The 15,689-nt window shown below is 45.9% G+C and overlaps 1 protein-coding gene across 2 annotated transcripts in view; it reads left to right on the forward strand.

Annotated features, from left to right (window-relative positions):
• Positions 1-14,719, forward strand: part of TENT4A (terminal nucleotidyltransferase 4A) — a 44,565-nt gene extending 29,846 nt beyond the window's left edge. The window contains exons 5-13 of one of the 2 annotated variants that reach the window (XM_033178766.1): positions 314-421; positions 1,524-1,652; positions 4,027-4,240; positions 5,946-6,072; positions 7,108-7,208; positions 8,029-8,201; positions 8,683-8,841; positions 10,537-10,701; positions 12,427-14,719. In XM_033178766.1, coding sequence (XP_033034657.1) covers positions 314-421; positions 1,524-1,652; positions 4,027-4,240; positions 5,946-6,072; positions 7,108-7,208; positions 8,029-8,201; positions 8,683-8,841; positions 10,537-10,701; positions 12,427-12,621 — 1,371 coding nt within the window. In that variant the 3' untranslated portion in view covers positions 12,622-14,719. The remainder of the gene's footprint in view (positions 1-313; positions 422-1,523; positions 1,653-4,026; positions 4,241-5,945; positions 6,073-7,107; positions 7,209-8,028; positions 8,202-8,682; positions 8,842-10,536; positions 10,702-12,426) is intronic. The other variant, XM_033178767.1, reaches the window with a different exon arrangement.
• Positions 14,720-15,689: the final 970 nt, after the last annotated feature.

The raw sequence follows: 15,689 nt of genomic DNA on the forward strand, positions 1-15,689 counted from the left end.
TAGGGTGGGCGTGGCAGAGACTAACTCATTGTGTTCCCTGTTGGCTCCCTCCCCTCACTTCTCTTTGATGCTTGGTCACCTCTGGTGCTGATCCAGGGCTGCAGGGGCTGGACAGAACGTGGGCCTTGCTGTGAGGGGCTGGGGCCTGGGAGTTGTCCTGGATTCAGGGACTACTGATGCTGACAATGTTCTCTGACCCCCTTTCATTACTAAGAAAAAACACCAAACCTTTGTACAGCTTTGGCAGCATTTTGATGCCTGGCTGTGGAGAGTCCTGCATATTAAAGCAGTTTTTAAAATGAAATCTTTACAGGTGCCAATAATAAAGCTCACAGATCAGGAGACTGAAGTGAAAGTTGACATCAGCTTTAACATGGAGACGGGCGTCCGGGCAGCGGAGTTCATCAAGAATTACATGAAGGTACTGTGCTTGGTGACCTAGCGCGGCGAAAGTGCGGGACTGGAGTGCTTATGCTCGGCGGCATTTCTCCTACAGATGTTTACAGCTGTCAGCTGCACACAGGAGTCTTTCGTAATACAGACTACGCTTACATTATTTCTCCTACAATATTATTTCCAGAGATACTTTGAAATTACATAGCTGTTTTTAAAATTTGCTTTTCTTGAGTAACCATTTTATAAAGTTGACAATTATTTTAGAGGGCTTTGTTAAAATGTTCTTTCTAGTTATTACAAAGAGACTCTTCTAGCTCAGCGTGCCTCATTCGCAGGTTTTGCCCAAGCATCCAGTGGAAGTTGATAAATCATGAGGTGTCTTAGATATACTCACTTTGGGTGGTCTCAGTGCCTGAGGATAGGCAGAGAGACTTGGTTGAGCTGACATATTTGGGACTCTGACCATGTTCATGGTCTTAAACGGGTGGTCGTGACCTTCTGTTACAGTAGAGGACGTGCAGTCCTTAGCAGGGGCAAATCCTGTTACGGTAAAGGCCATTGCATCCTTAGCAGGGGCAAATCCACCCCTGCAATCTGGTCCCGTCTTGTTCCATTTTCAAGGGCCTTGCCCTTCAGGTTCCCCCTTCCCCCTTGTCATCTGGTCTGAAGGAGCATGTCTGCCCCTGGAACAACACGGACAGCAGCAGCCAGGCTTTCCCTCCCTCCTGTCATCTCCTGCCGCTCTGCCTTCCTTGCCACCCTCACTCTGCTCTCCTTTCCGGAGACCCCCACTGTCCTCACGGCCTGCGTAGCAAGCACATAAATACTCCAGCGAATGTGCTGGTCTCTCCTTGAGTTCCTTTGCGCCTGTGGACTCTTCATGGTGGGGGTGCACCCCTGCTGAGTCATAACCGAGGGAGAGCTCCACAGTCTCGATTTTCACAAGCCCCTCAGGAAATTAATTCTTAGCGTCTCCCAACCAAAGTTTGAGACTTACTGACTGAGAGTCTTCAGATGGGCAGGAGGATGGAGGAAACTTTCCTTTCTGTCTTGTGTAATTTGCTATGTGAAATCTCTTTGAAAGTATGGTAATTACTCAGTAAATCTTTTTCTTTTGGAATTTACAGAAATATTCGTTGCTGCCTTACTTGATTTTAGTATTGAAACAGTTCCTTCTGCAGAGGGACCTGAATGAAGTTTTTACAGGTGGAATTAGCTCATACAGCCTAATTTTAATGGCCATTAGCTTTCTACAGGTACGTATGCTTTCTTGAGACCGTTTCTGTTGAGACATGTGTAAGAGTAGACTCTTCCAACCAGTTGTCTTGTGGGTTCCCGCAGCCTTTGCTCTCCTTTTACTATATTGTTTCATTTTGTTAGAGGCTGATTTCTGATTCTTATATTAAAACTCTCTTGATCAATGCACCTTTCTGGAGGCTCCTTTGTAGCTCATTTTGTACTGGGTATAACTGTTAGTGCGGGGGTGCCCATCTGCTTCTGTGAGTCCAGTGCACATCAGTGCAAGCTCAAGGAGTTCTCTGTATTCAGAAATGTCCATTTCATGGTAAACAATGAACATTTCTTGATGCTTGCCTGTGATTTATATTGAAAAAAAATTGTCTCAGAATAAAATTTGGTACCATATATGAGAAAAGGATTTACAAGAGAGCTTTCTCAAGTGATGAAACCTCATTATTTTGTCTGAAATTATATGTGGTCCTTATTTTGTTGAGTAACATGGAAAATCTAGCAATAGAAAACAGATGTGTTTTAAAAAGTATCGTTAAGTGCTGTGATGTATTGATAAACTGTACTTAGACTTTTTAAACATTTAAAATCATCTCTAATTGAAACAGTATTCTGTTTGTATTTTCTTGAGTGAAGAATTCTGTTCTTTACAAAATCTTGCCTATATAATTTAGCTGTACAACTGTATTTGTCCATGTTTACCATTATGTTGTATTTGTGATTGTGCTGAGCGAGCCGTTTCTGTTCATGATTTGGTAATGTTCTCACTGTCATGAATGCTATGATAGTAGAACACTGGGTAACCACCTATGATGATTGCAGCTTCCTTGGTCTGTCTCTGCAGAGATGCTTTAAGAGTAGTGAAAATGGAATTCCATGTCTGTTTTCTTTCAGTTCAAGTCACACTGTCCTGTTTCCACTTTCCCCTCTGAGATGTGGCCCTTAGTGTATAGCCTTTCTTCCGTAGTTTTTGGACATTATTTTGAACTAAACATGGGCCTGTGTTCTTTACTAATATACTCCTGACTTGCACTATTTTCATGGCCTTGTAGTAACAACAGCTACTTAAGACTTTGATCATGCATGTGCCATATGTGCCTGGGCCCAGGGCCTCCTGCCACCCCCTCAGGGGGTCCTTTCAGTGATCCTGTGACCCCACAGGAGGCCACCATAGCATGAGTGGGATTCCTGTGTTCACTGCCACATCCCTGTGCCTTGTCCAGTGCCCAGAGCTTGTCCTGCCTCAGTGGTGTGACTGTGGCAACATCTGAGTTTCTTGACTGAGTGAGGGGAGGAGGCCCACCCTGCCACTGGCCAGGCTCTTGGATATGTGATTTTGGCTAAAAGACAAGGCATAAGGAAGGGAATAAAGGTGAGGCCAGAATTGGAATCCTCCTCTTGTGTGGTAGAAATATGCAGAGAACTCCGGGATTCTTCTGAACCTTAAAAACATTTGTATGCTTTCGAGCTGCAGCTCCTCCTGGCACTCTGTGTTATAAATAGTTTCAAGCACCGTGCTTCTCTGAGGGATTTCTCTTATGTGCCCTTGTCCATCTCTTTCTAGTTGGCACTGTCCGATAGAATTCTCTGTGATGGTGACGGCCACTTCTGCATGGTCCGGCAAGGGGCTTGGTGCCACATGTGGCTACTGAGTATTGCAGTGTGGCCTGTGAGAGCAACAAGCTGGATTTTTAATTAATTTGTTTTAGTTCATTTAAATAGACATGTGGGCAATGCAGGTCTGGACAGCTGAGAATTATGACCCTCAGAAGGTGTGGTGGACAGTGGTTTAGTTCAGAACAAGCCCAGTGCCTGCTTTTGAAGACGATATGGCACTGAACTGAGAGTGGTGCTCATCTGTGTGCAAGCAGGATAGAAGCTTGCTATAAATATTATGATGTAATACTGATGACCTATACTTAGCTGAAATCAGTCATTTCACTTTCTGGTTTTATGTGATACCACCATGCTGTTCAGTCTAACACTGACCCCTGTTGGTTGTACTTCAGCATAACGAAATTAGGACGATGAGAATCTGAAATTACATGTACCATCCAGGCAACTAAGTTATGCAGAATATAGTCAATTTATTTGCCAATATTTGGTTAATCACGTATCTGTGTTTGCAGGAAGTTTGCTGTATGGATTAACAATTCCAAAAATTAAACGACAATAAAATTCAGATTAGTACATTGTATTCCTTTTGAACACTCCTCATTGAAGAGGCTGCTGTTCAGGCTTCCTCGTGGTGCTGGTGAGTGAGCAAGTGCCTCTCACTGGTGTTGCCTTGAAGAGGCTGCTAGACGGCAGACTTCGTTGCATCCTGTTTTCTTTAGAACATGCCCTGAATCCGTACAAATTGTGGGTGCATTGCTTTTACAGTTGCATCCAAGAATTGATGCCCGGAGAGCTGATGAAAACCTTGGAATGCTTCTTGTAGAATTTTTTGAACTCTATGGGAGAAATTTTAATTACTTGAAAACCGGTATTAGAATCAAAGAAGGAGGTGCCTATATCGCCAAAGAGGAGATCATGAAAGCCATGACAAGCGGGTACAGACCGTCGATGCTGTGCATTGAGGACCCCCTGCTGCCAGGTAAGGGCTCCCTGACCTCCACTGCTGGGAGCTAGGCCAGCCTCGGGGGGTGGAGGGGAGGTGCGGAGACTATGTTGGGGCTCTGAGAGCCTCGGGCAATTCATTTGCTCTTGATACAGGTTTCTCTCTTTTTTTTTTTTTTGAGACAGAATCTCATTCTGTCACCCAGGTTGGAGTGCAGTGGCGTGATCTTGGCTCACTGCAAGCTCCGCCGCCCGAGTTCACGCCATTCTCTTGCCTCAGCCTCCTCAGTAGCTGGGACTACAGGCGCCCGCCACCACGCCCGGCTAATTTTTTGTATTTTTAGTAGAGGTGGGGTTTCACAGTGTTAGCCAGGATGGTCTCGATCTCCTGACCTTGTGATCCACCTGCCTTGGCCTCCCAGAGTGCTGGGATTACAGGCGTGAGCCACCATGCCCGGCCGCAGGTTTGTCTTATACTAACCAGTTAATAATGACACTTTGAGAAATCCTTATTTAATGCTTCTAATTAAGTTTTGTCTTTCCAACTGTTTACATTCTATAATAAAGCAGAATTAAGGAAAATTTTTTTTTCTGATTACAGAAGTATTACATATTCACCCTAAATCATTTGTTTCCCAGAAGTATGTAATATAGACAAACAATAGATGCCATAATCCCCTTTTATTTGGACATGTATTTCTCCACTTTTTTTCCTATATGGATATTAGTGTTTTTTATTGTTATCTTGTTGAACACATCCCACAACGCAAACCTGTTAGTCACTTGGCTTTTGACTTTATTTCCTAAAGATCATCTCAGGGAAAACACATTGGCTGATGTGTTTTGTTGTTGCTTGTAGATGGCGTGATTTATGCAGGCTCTTGAGTGGTTTTTTTGGTAGCACGGTGTGGCAGTGTATCATCCATCTTTTTGTCTGTTGGATCAGTCACATTGGAGACATTGCCATTGTCTTCAAGTGTCTACTGAAATGTACTCAAAAAAACAAAGACCCACATAATCATTGAGATGTAATATAAACCTAGAAAAGATAAAATTCCAGTACTTAGAATATATGTCCTTTAAAAAAAAATCTACACTTAACCTGATTGTGAAGAATGAGTTGTATGTAGATTAAAATTCGAAACAGTGCTTTTCTGATGAAAAGTAAGCTCCTCTTGACTGACTTCCTTGGTGACTTCTGTGACAGATTCCTTTGATTTGCTGTCCCAGTTTTCCACACATGAGAATTCACGTTCCATTCTAAAGGATTCACTTCCTGCAGGTTCCATTAGTGTTGACTGAGTTGGGGTGCACTTGGGGCTAGCTGCCCTTCTGCCTGCCCTGTGAGGCCTCCTGATTGTCAGATCGGCGATCACACTGGGTCAGTGCTGCTGGTCTGCACAGTGGTATAGCCTTTGGCTTCCTTGTGTGTCTGCCACCTGGAGAGTGGGCTTTTTGTGAGCTGTCGCTCCGTCTGTGAATGGCAGCTGCCTTCATGAGGTGGGCCGTGAGCACGTGGGCACTGATGATGCAGACCAGGCCCCTCGGCACTCACAGACCGTGCCCTGTGCATGGTGATTGACAGGGCCTTTGCTAGTGCCGACTGCCATGCGTGCCCATTGTGTTCGCCTGTCTGGGCTTTGCTGGTGAGGGCCTGCTTCAGAGTCACTCGTATGACAAGATCTGAAATGTGGACGATGGTGTGCATGTGGGGAGAGTCTGACATAGCCTTTTTGCTGCAGGGAATGATGTTGGCCGGAGCTCCTATGGCGCCATGCAGGTGAAGCAGGTCTTCGACTATGCCTACATAGTGCTCAGCCATGCCGTGTCGCCGCTGGCCAGGTCCTATCCAAACAGAGACGCCGAAAGGTAATGGGTTGCGTGTCTGTGTCTGGGCTCAGCATGCCTGTGGGATGGTAGTTACCCCTTTCCTGTGTCATTTACCTCCATGAAATTGATGAAGGGATGTTCTGTCGTATTTTGGTAGAATTTGGATATGTTGGTGAAGGAAGGCCTTCTAGGAATGTGGGATGGCTGTGTGGGATTCATCCATGATTGAGAGTTGAAAATTTCTTTCTTGGAGATTTGACATTTTCTTCAGGGTCTTTTGTTTTGGGGAGGTGATTTCTAGCTTTCAAAACTTTGGAACATGATGGTTTTTCTCCAGCCTTGAAAGCATAAACATTCACTTTCTAAGTGAATGTATCTGATCACCCAGTCCCTACCATCTTCTCTTATGTACACTCGTCCCTTGTTCTACATTTTGGGCCATTTTTACAGTCCCAAAATGTAGTCAGAGGTATTTACTTCTGACCCAGATGATGCTGTGGTGGTGGTAGTGGTGGGATTGGAGGGGGTGGGAGATGAGATAGGAATGGAAGGAAGAGTAACGTGGTCGTCAAGAGTGGAATTTGAAACAGTTTGATAGATCTGTTCCATGGTGGATGATGGAATAAACAGGTTTCGGGGCCTGGCTCAGTAGCTGCTGCAGGCGCTGGTGGTGCTGGAGCTCTGTGTGTTCCTGAGCCGCTGTCTGCTTGGTGTTTTCAGGCGGAGCTCTGGGCCACGTGTAGGGCACTCATCTCGGTACCATCTCCATTCTCGCCTGTGTAGTGGGAAGTGAAATGTCAGCACTGTATGACCATTGAGGGTGGGAAGGCCACGCTTCCCACTTGGAGCTGCATTTCACAGTGGTCTTCTGTAGGTAGATGTACTGCGGTCCAGGGTTTGCTGGAGCTGAATCATTAGAAGTCATATATAATTGTAAATGTATTTTAGCTCCCTTCCTACTGTCCTTCACCTAGCGAGATGATCTGTTAGGGGTATAAGGTAGCTGCTCGAGAGGGGTTCTAACTCCCTGATACCTGTTGTACTCTGTTGATCTCCAACAATGTCCCTTTGCAGTACTTTAGGAAGAATCATCAAAGTAACTCAGGAGGTAATTGACTACCGGAGGTGGATCAAAGAGAAGTGGGGGAGCAAAGCCCACCCGTCACCAGGCATGGGTGAGAGACTCATTCATTTGTGTCCATCCTAACCCGTCGCCAGGCATGGGTGAGAGACTCATTCATTTGTGTCCATCCTAACCCGTCACCAGGCATGGGTGAGAGACTCATTCATTTGTGTCCATCCTAACCCGTCGCCAGGGATGGGTGAGAGACTCATTCATTTGTGTCCATCCTAACCACTGGCTGCCGCGTTCATGCAGAAGTGTCTCTATTCCTTTATGGTAAATTAGTCAAATTAAGAAAATAGCTAGTTTTTCTGATGAGCATTAATTAAAAACACAGTAAGATCTAGAGCAGCACTGTCCAGTAGAAACAATCTAATGCATGCCACATATAGAATTTCAGAGTTTCTAGGGCCGTGTCAAATGTGAAAAGAAACAGGTGAAATAATTTTAGTAGATTTTATTCAACTCAAGTCAAAATATTAACATTTCAACATGTAATCAACATAAAAATGATTGAGATATTTTATAGCCGTTTTTTGTACTAAGTCTTTGAAATCCAGTGTGTATTTATTTGTACTTATAGTACATCCTTATATGGGTGCCAAATTTTCATAAAAAATACTTGATCTATAGTTAGATTTTAGAAAGTTCACATTTGAAGATGATTTGCATACCCAAGTTGTTACAAGCATGTTTAATGTTTTCCAATAACTAATTGACTATAATTTTTAAAATTAAGCAAAACCTAGTGTTGGGTTTGTCAGTCTCATTAGCAGCGTTCCCGGCTCAGCAGAACCCATGACTGATGCTGCCGGGGCGGCTCCACGCCACAGTTCTCAGGAGTTATTAACCAAGGCTTTTTCCCTCCACAGACAACAGGATCAAGATCAAAGAGCGAATAGCCACGTGCAATGGGGAGCAGACGCAGAACCGAGAGCCCGAGTCTCCCTACGGCCAGCGCTTGACTTTGTCGCTGTCCAGCCCCCAGCTCCTGTCTTCAGGCTCCTCAGCCTCTTCTGTGTCTTCACTTTCTGGGAGTGATGTTGTGAGTGCCCTCCCCTCCTCCGTGTGTGTGTTGGACAGTTTGTGTCTCTGGTAAATGTCCATAGCTGTGAGCTTAAAATCTCCCCCTTAGTTTTGCTCAGGTTTTGTTTCTTTTTATGTGTGTGGAGTGGGTGGGGGGCAGCCCCGTGATGTTGGCACCTGGCTTCCTTTCCCCCACTGTGAACCTTCTGAACCTGTCTGGCTCATGTGGCTGTCGAGGGCAGTAATCCTCTTCACAGATTAAAAAAAAAAAAAAATCCAAGTATCTCTTCTGTATTTCCTTTAACATTCTTTTTCAGTTTTGATGAAATTACTTGAAGGAAGCCTGGGTAGATTTGGGCTGCCCGTTCAGAAGTTAGACTTAATTCGAATAACCTTTCATAGCCAGCCTGGAGGCAGGCGTTTCTTTTCATAGCTTTAAGGAAGTAGTAGTGCACCTTTGTGGTACAGCTGTCCTTGTTATTTTTTGTACCGGGTTCAAGGATTCAGACACACCGCCCTGCACAACGCCTAGTGTTTACCAGTTCAGTCTGCAAGCGCCAGCTCCTCTCATGGCCGGCTTACCCACCGCCTTGCCAATGCCCAGTGGCAAACCTCAGCCCACCACTTCCAGAACACTGATCATGACAACCAACAATCAGGTACGTGGCCCTCTGGTGCCCTTCCCGGTGGTGGCCCCTGGGAAAGACATCCAAGCTGTGATATGCACTAGAGCTTCACGGTCCTTTGAATTTGAAGAGTAACTTTCTGAGTCTTTGGCCATTGCTGTCTTGTTCTAGGAAATCCTCTCTTTTTTGTGGTGTTGAGGTCCACCACGTATAGTTTCAGCAGCGAGGAGACTGTGGTTCTTGAGTGCTGCTGTAGCTTTTCACGGGGCCAGGTCGACTGCCTTCCTGTAAGTTTCCTCACTGCCCCAGCATGAGACTGCTGTCGAGGGTCATCTTGAGAGAGCGACTCAGTCGCAACCCACTTAGCCGGGCACCAGGCAGCACCAGACACGTGTCCCTGCTTCCTCTCAGAATCTCAATGTTGAGACTTTTTAAAAGTTTTGATGTGAACTTATTGGACTTTTTTCAGTTTTACATTAGACATACTTTCTAAGGCTTTTTCTGTTAGAATATACTGTCTGCTTCTAAAATTTAGATAAAATTAGAAATCTAAAGGAGAATTTTATAAACACTAAATTTTGTATCTACTTCCGATTATACATCACTGGAATATGTGTGGGTATAAAACCCAACATGTTAATTGACTTAAAACCATTTTCTGAAATGTGGCATGTAATTTGAGCATAAAACTATGTAGGTACATGCAAAAGTATTTTGACTCATTTCTTGGAGTTTTGCACTCTGCTCTGGGGAAGACATGCTCACAGGATCCACCCTGATTCTGGCAGAGCTTCTGGAATGCTGGCTCTGTAATGACCCACAGAGTTGATGAGCAGAGCCATGGCCCAGCCAGACACCATAACGTGTCTAATTACTGCATAAATGTAAAATTCTGAGGCAATTATTTACACTCTTAAAATGAATTATACCACAGATAAACTTGGTTGCCTTTTTATGGTCATCAGACTGGCCCTGATGTCCTGGGCCGTGTGTCACAAAGGTGTTTGTTTTAACCACCCACAAGCCTTGGGGCCCTGGAGAGCCCAGTGCGGCTGCTGAGCTCCAGAGCCACGTTCTGCAGCTGCTTGTGTGGTTCGAGCGTGAAGTCTAGGGACGCTGAGGGTTTCTAGGTTCTTATCTAAGAAGACTCTTGGCCACAGTCGATCTCCAGAGGTGGTTGGGGTAAATGCATGGGATGCCAAGATGCAACGAGGTCAGTGTTGCAAGTCTGAGAAAAGGGGTTCTTGTTAGTGTGCTTGCTTCTGCTGCTGACAGTAATGGGCGATGCTGACATAGAAGCAGCCGGGGACCTGGACAGCAGGCAAGGATGGAACTGCCGGCCGTCCCACGGCCCCTCAGGCCACCAGTCGGGCCAGCCTCGATCTGTGACCCCGAGTTCAGTGTGTGACTCGCAGATTCACCACGGGGGTGACAGTTGTTATTCTGATGATGCTAATGTTTTGAATCGTTTGATCTTCAATGAGTTTTAAACTTTATGACTTGGATTACTGGCCATACTTGATATTCCAGTTGCTGTTTCAGAATATGAGGTATTTCTAATTCAAAGCACAATATTGTTAGGTTATAGTAAAACAAACTGCTTTATGGAGCCCACATGCAACTGTGCCATTTATGAGCTGCCCTTTGGCGATGCTGAGCTTTAGAAGCCGGATGGTTTTCCTGTGACTGATTTGGTACCCATGGCCGTCTCTGTCGTTTTCTTCCTAGACCAGGTTTACTATACCTCCACCGACCCTAGGGGTTGCTCCTGTTCCTTGCAGACAAGCTGGTGTAGAAGGAACTGCATCTTTGAAAGCCGTCCACCACATGTCTTCCCCGGCCATTCCCTCAGCGTCCCCCAACCCGCTCTCGAGCCCTCATCTGTATCATAAGGTATAGCTCTTTCCTGGTGCGTTCACCTGTTCAAGCTGCCGTGTGAGAGGTGGCACTGAATGTTTTCTCCTCCAAAGAGAATTCCAGAGAGATCATTTGAAAACGGAATTTGCTTTCTTGTCATTCAGCCTCATGGTTGCTTGTCTTTCCAAACAAAACTTTAAAGAGTTAAACTATTTTAAGATGTAATATATAGTTTAATTGGTTGCCACAAACATCTCTTAATTCCTCTGTTGAGCTGATTAGCATAAAACTAAAAGTTGAAACAAGGCTCAAAATGAAGACTTTTCTTTTCCCATTTATATAATTCATTTGTATGCTACATACCTTGGTTTCCAAGAAGCAAATGATAAAACCAAGAGCAGATCTTGCCGTGATGTCCCATGTGCGCTGCTATCACTCCCACGTTGCCTGATCCTCACCTGGGGTGGGAGCAAGCGTCAGGGTGGGCAGAGCTGTGTGCTGGGCCTCAGCAGGGCCCTGGCGTGCCTGCCCCTGTGGCTCCTCACAAGTCCAGCTGTGTGCGTGGAAAAAACAGGCCACGTTAAGTTCCTATATTCTCCAAGTACCTGAATGATTGGGAGAGCCATGACGAGGATCTTCCAGGTCAGCCTCTATCATGCGTGATGTTCCCTTGGGCTGTGCGGATGCTCGGTGCTTTCATCGGTGTCCACACCTCTTACTCTACTCCATTCCTCCTTTGCTTGTCTAATCCTATTTTGCCAATAAGTTTTATTCTTGAGGCTTGGCGTCTTTGGCCCTGTGTTGTATAATGATTGTTTTTAGGAGTTAAGTCGTAGAACATTTCCTCCTGGATTTATGCATCCCTGATAGACATATTCAGGATGAAAGAACAACTTCGCACAACAGCTCCTTCATTGCATTTTGGCATTGCTTTCCCAGCCTCCTCCTGCTGTTTGTCTTGCTCTGAGACTTTCCTGAAGCCGGCGTGTGTTTCCTCTCAGTCTGCTTGGCCGGGACTTTGCAGTGTGGGGAATGTGCTTTGGGTGCAGCCCAAGCACAGGCTGCTGCATGCCGGGATCGACAGGCTGCTGAGGGCGAGAGCACCAGGCCCTGGCACGTGTGACTCGCTTGTTTCTAGAAGGTCACAGTTGGGGGAAGAACATGACAGGGACCTTCTTATTTCTTTTTTTTTGGAGACAGAATCTCACTCCATCTCCCAGGCTGGAGTGCAGTGGTGTGATCTCAGCTCACTGCAACCTCCGCCTCCCGGGTTCAAGCAATTCTTGGGCCTCAGCCTCTCAAGTAGCTGGATTATAGGTGTGCGCCGCTACACCCAGCCAATTTTTGTATTTTTAGTAGAGATGGGGTTTCACCGTGTTGGTCAGGCTGGTCTCGAGCTCCTGACCTCAAGTGACCTGCCTACTTCGGCCTCCTAAAGTGCTGGAATTACAGGCGCAAGCCACTGGCACCCGGCCAGGGACCTTCTTATTTCTATGGATAAGTAGAACAAGTTAGAAGTGAGGGTCTGCTGAATTTGTGTGGTTTGATCCTGGTACATGGTTCTTGCCTTCAGTCAGTCACGGAATGGGAAGAATACTTTTCTCTCAAATGGAAGAGTTGGAAAGTCCCAGAGGGCAGGTGTCCATCCCTCCTCCCTACGTAACATCACGTCGGTGCTTAGTGTGGTCACTGCCGGAGGACGTGGTGTGGGCATTGTGCCCGTTGTCTGGCTCCAACACTGCTCTCTCTCTCTTTCTCCAGCAGCACAACGGCATGAAACTGTCCATGAAGGGCTCTCATGGCCACACCCAAGGCGGCGGCTACAGCTCTGTGGGTAGCGGAGGTGTGCGGCCCCCTGTGGGCAACAGGGGGCACCACCAGTATAACCGCACCGGATGGAGGAGGAAAAAACACACACACACGCGGGACAGTCTGCCCGTGAGCCTCAGCAGATAATGGCTCCTGGCTGCGTCGGCCTCCCCACCCCTCCGCAGACTGCCCTGCGGCCTCGGCCACCGGCAGGGGAACCGAGAGCAGCACCCCGCACGTCAGCCGGGCTCACGGCACGCCCGCTGCTGGTCACTCTGCATGTTTCTTTGTGTGGTGGTCGCGTCCATCTTCAAGAACAGCTCGTTGTGCTCATCTGTGAAGCCTTATTAAACGTGGACGTTCTTTTCTGCCTTCCCAGGATTCTTCCTTCAGTGCTGAGGCAGGCCAGGCTCAGGAACTGCAGGGACGTGAACATGCGCTTGCGGTTTGCGGTGGCCGTGTCTGCTCCTTCGCGGTTTGCTATTTTCGTTTCCTGTTTGTCAGAGCAGCAGAGGAGATCAGACCCCGTTCGTGTGTCTTTCCTCCATGGATAGGCTTGGGAGGTCATTGTTTTACTGCCCTCACATTTTGTTTGAAATTTCAGAACTGTTTTTCTATGTAAATATTGAAAACTTATGATTTGTGCAATAACTCAGATATTTTTTATTTAATTTCCTATTTTCACATAAGTTATATTTAAGGGAGGAGGGAATTTTTTTTAAACAAGCTTAGGTCCTTTCCCGAGCTGCATTTTCTAAGTTGGGTCATCGTGTCGGCTGGTTGTCTGACGAGCATCGTTACAAACACCGTGATGAGGGGTTTGGGGTTTCATTTTGATGTCTTTTCTTTTGGTTGGAGTGAGTGAAGGAGCCAGGTCGCCCTCACGGTTTTCCAAAGGGCTCGGCTCCAGAGCCACCTGACGAACTGCCCGTGGCCCCTGCTGTCGGGCCCCAGGCCGTTGTCTTGCTCTGACCACAGAGTTTTAATGTTTTGGTTTTCAGTTCTTTTAAACTGGACAACAAATCCAGCATTTCAAGTGCCAGAAGTATAACTTTCTAAGGAGAGAAGGGTTGTCACATTATAAAATCTTTAGGAAAATGTGAACTGGAAAACGCTTCAGTCAGTTTTAGTGACATAGCCTGTGATGATGGGTCTGGTGACTATTATTGCGGACCATGGTACCCAGTTTTAGGAATGTGGAGAAAGGAATTCTGTTGATTCCATTGAGGAATCTGTAGCGTATGCATTCGTTCTGTTAAGAGCAAATCTAGGAGAAGTGCTTCAGCTGCCCAGTGCGCCGTGGGGAGTGTTTTAATGGATCATGTCGCAGGAGAGCACAGCCCAGCGTTGGGGCCGGGACCGCTGGCGCCCGACGTTGGAAGCATACAGGTATACTATGCAAGTGTATTCTGCCACAACAACCACTGTCTTTGTTACCTTTTTTTGAACAACAATATATCCATCCTGCCTAACCCTGAGTTTTTGGAGCACCACAGTTGTCCTGGGAGTTGGTTGCACCTTGTAGGCCATCTGACTTCCTGTTGTTAAAACAGGGGTCTGGTCTTGCTAAACACTACAGGTAGGTTGGTCTTTGAAGTCCACTAGTGGAGAATGTCGAGACAAGATACTTATTACCATGACATCTGATGGATGTGCAGCAGTGGGGAGTTCTAGATTGATCTCTGAATGTGATGGACGCCCAGCAAGGACAAGCTTTAAAATGTCTGCGGTCTGCCCTTTTGAAGCAGGACTGGCTCACTTTGTCATTGGGAGCTGTCAGCTGCGACTGCAGGTTCTCTAGGAGGCATTCCAGAATAGAGTAGCACACTGTGTCTGCAGTTCTCGATGACCGAAAGTTATCAAAAATATTTAAAATATTTAAATCGTGAACCTATTGATAAAGAATATTTATAAAAACTGATCTGTAGGCCTGTACTAATCTCTATGCATTAGCAATATTGACTGTATACCCACATTAAGGAAACCACTACGGGGCTGGCAGTGAGTGTCCCGTGGGGTGTGCATTTTAAAGCTCAATTCATAGACACAGGTACCATGTTCCATTTCCGTCATGGTGAAGCAGATGAATTGGCCTGGCTACCACTGTGGTCGCGTGCTACAGGTTTGACAAAAGATACCATGTTTCGATTTTTTTGTGTGTGGACAACAATATGGAAGCTAAAATTGACATATTTTTATGTAAAGTTTTTCTATTCTTTGATTTTTAATAAACTTTGGAAACCAGTTTTGTGTTTGTGTTCAAGTGTATGCTTTAAAGGGTAAGAGTGGCTTCCACATTTTCAGTTTTGAATTTCTAAATTAGGGCAATACTTTAACCAGTTATTCTAAATAAGATTCAAAAGAAGGCAGATGATCCCAGTCCTATAAAGCAAGTTGCGGCAGGGAGATTATGTTGTCACTGGTCCGTTAAAGTACGAGGAGATAAAAATAAAAAAATTAGCCGGGCGTAGTGGCTCACATCTGTAATCCCAGCTACTCGGGAGAGTGAGGCATGAGAATTGCTTGAACCCGGGAGGCAGAGGTTGCAGTCAATCGAGACTGTGCTCCTGCACTCCAGCCTGGGCGACAGAGTGAGACCCTGTCTCAAAAACAAAAAACAAAAAGTGAGTGGAGGTTCTAGGCTTTGCACGAGGCCTATATAACAGTAACAGAAACGTGTTCTCTGTGCTCACATTCTGATGCTAACAGGAATTCAGTAAAACGGTTTAAATGGTTCTTACATGCAGTTTCTGGCAAGCTGCTATGTGATGTTGTGTATTTACACTGCCCAGGGGCAACGTTTTACTTTCTTCATTTCTGTTAGGTCAACACTGCATCACTTGCAAACAAGACATTACAAACCAAACCATCATAATGTAGCTTAAAATGTAACAGACATTTGGGATTTATTTGAGAACTGTCGTTTGGATTTATTTGAGACGGAGTCTCGGAGTCTCACTCTGTTGCCCAGACTGGTGTACAGTGGTACGATCTCGGCTCACTGCAGGCTCTGCCTTCCAGGTTCAAATGATTCTTCTGCCTCAGCCTGCCGAGTAGCTGGGATTAGAGGCACCCACCACCATGCCCAGCTGATTTTTGTATTTTTAGTAGAGATGGGGTTTCACCATGTGGGCCAGGATGGTCTTAAACTCCTGACCTCAGGTGATCTGCCCACCTCGGCCTCCCAAAGTGCTGGGATTACAGGTGTGAGCCAC

This window comes from Trachypithecus francoisi, unplaced genomic scaffold (assembly GCF_009764315.1).
Source record: "Trachypithecus francoisi isolate TF-2019V2 unplaced genomic scaffold, Tfra_2.0 Lachesis_group2, whole genome shotgun sequence".
Taxonomy (NCBI): domain Eukaryota; kingdom Metazoa; phylum Chordata; class Mammalia; order Primates; family Cercopithecidae; genus Trachypithecus; species Trachypithecus francoisi.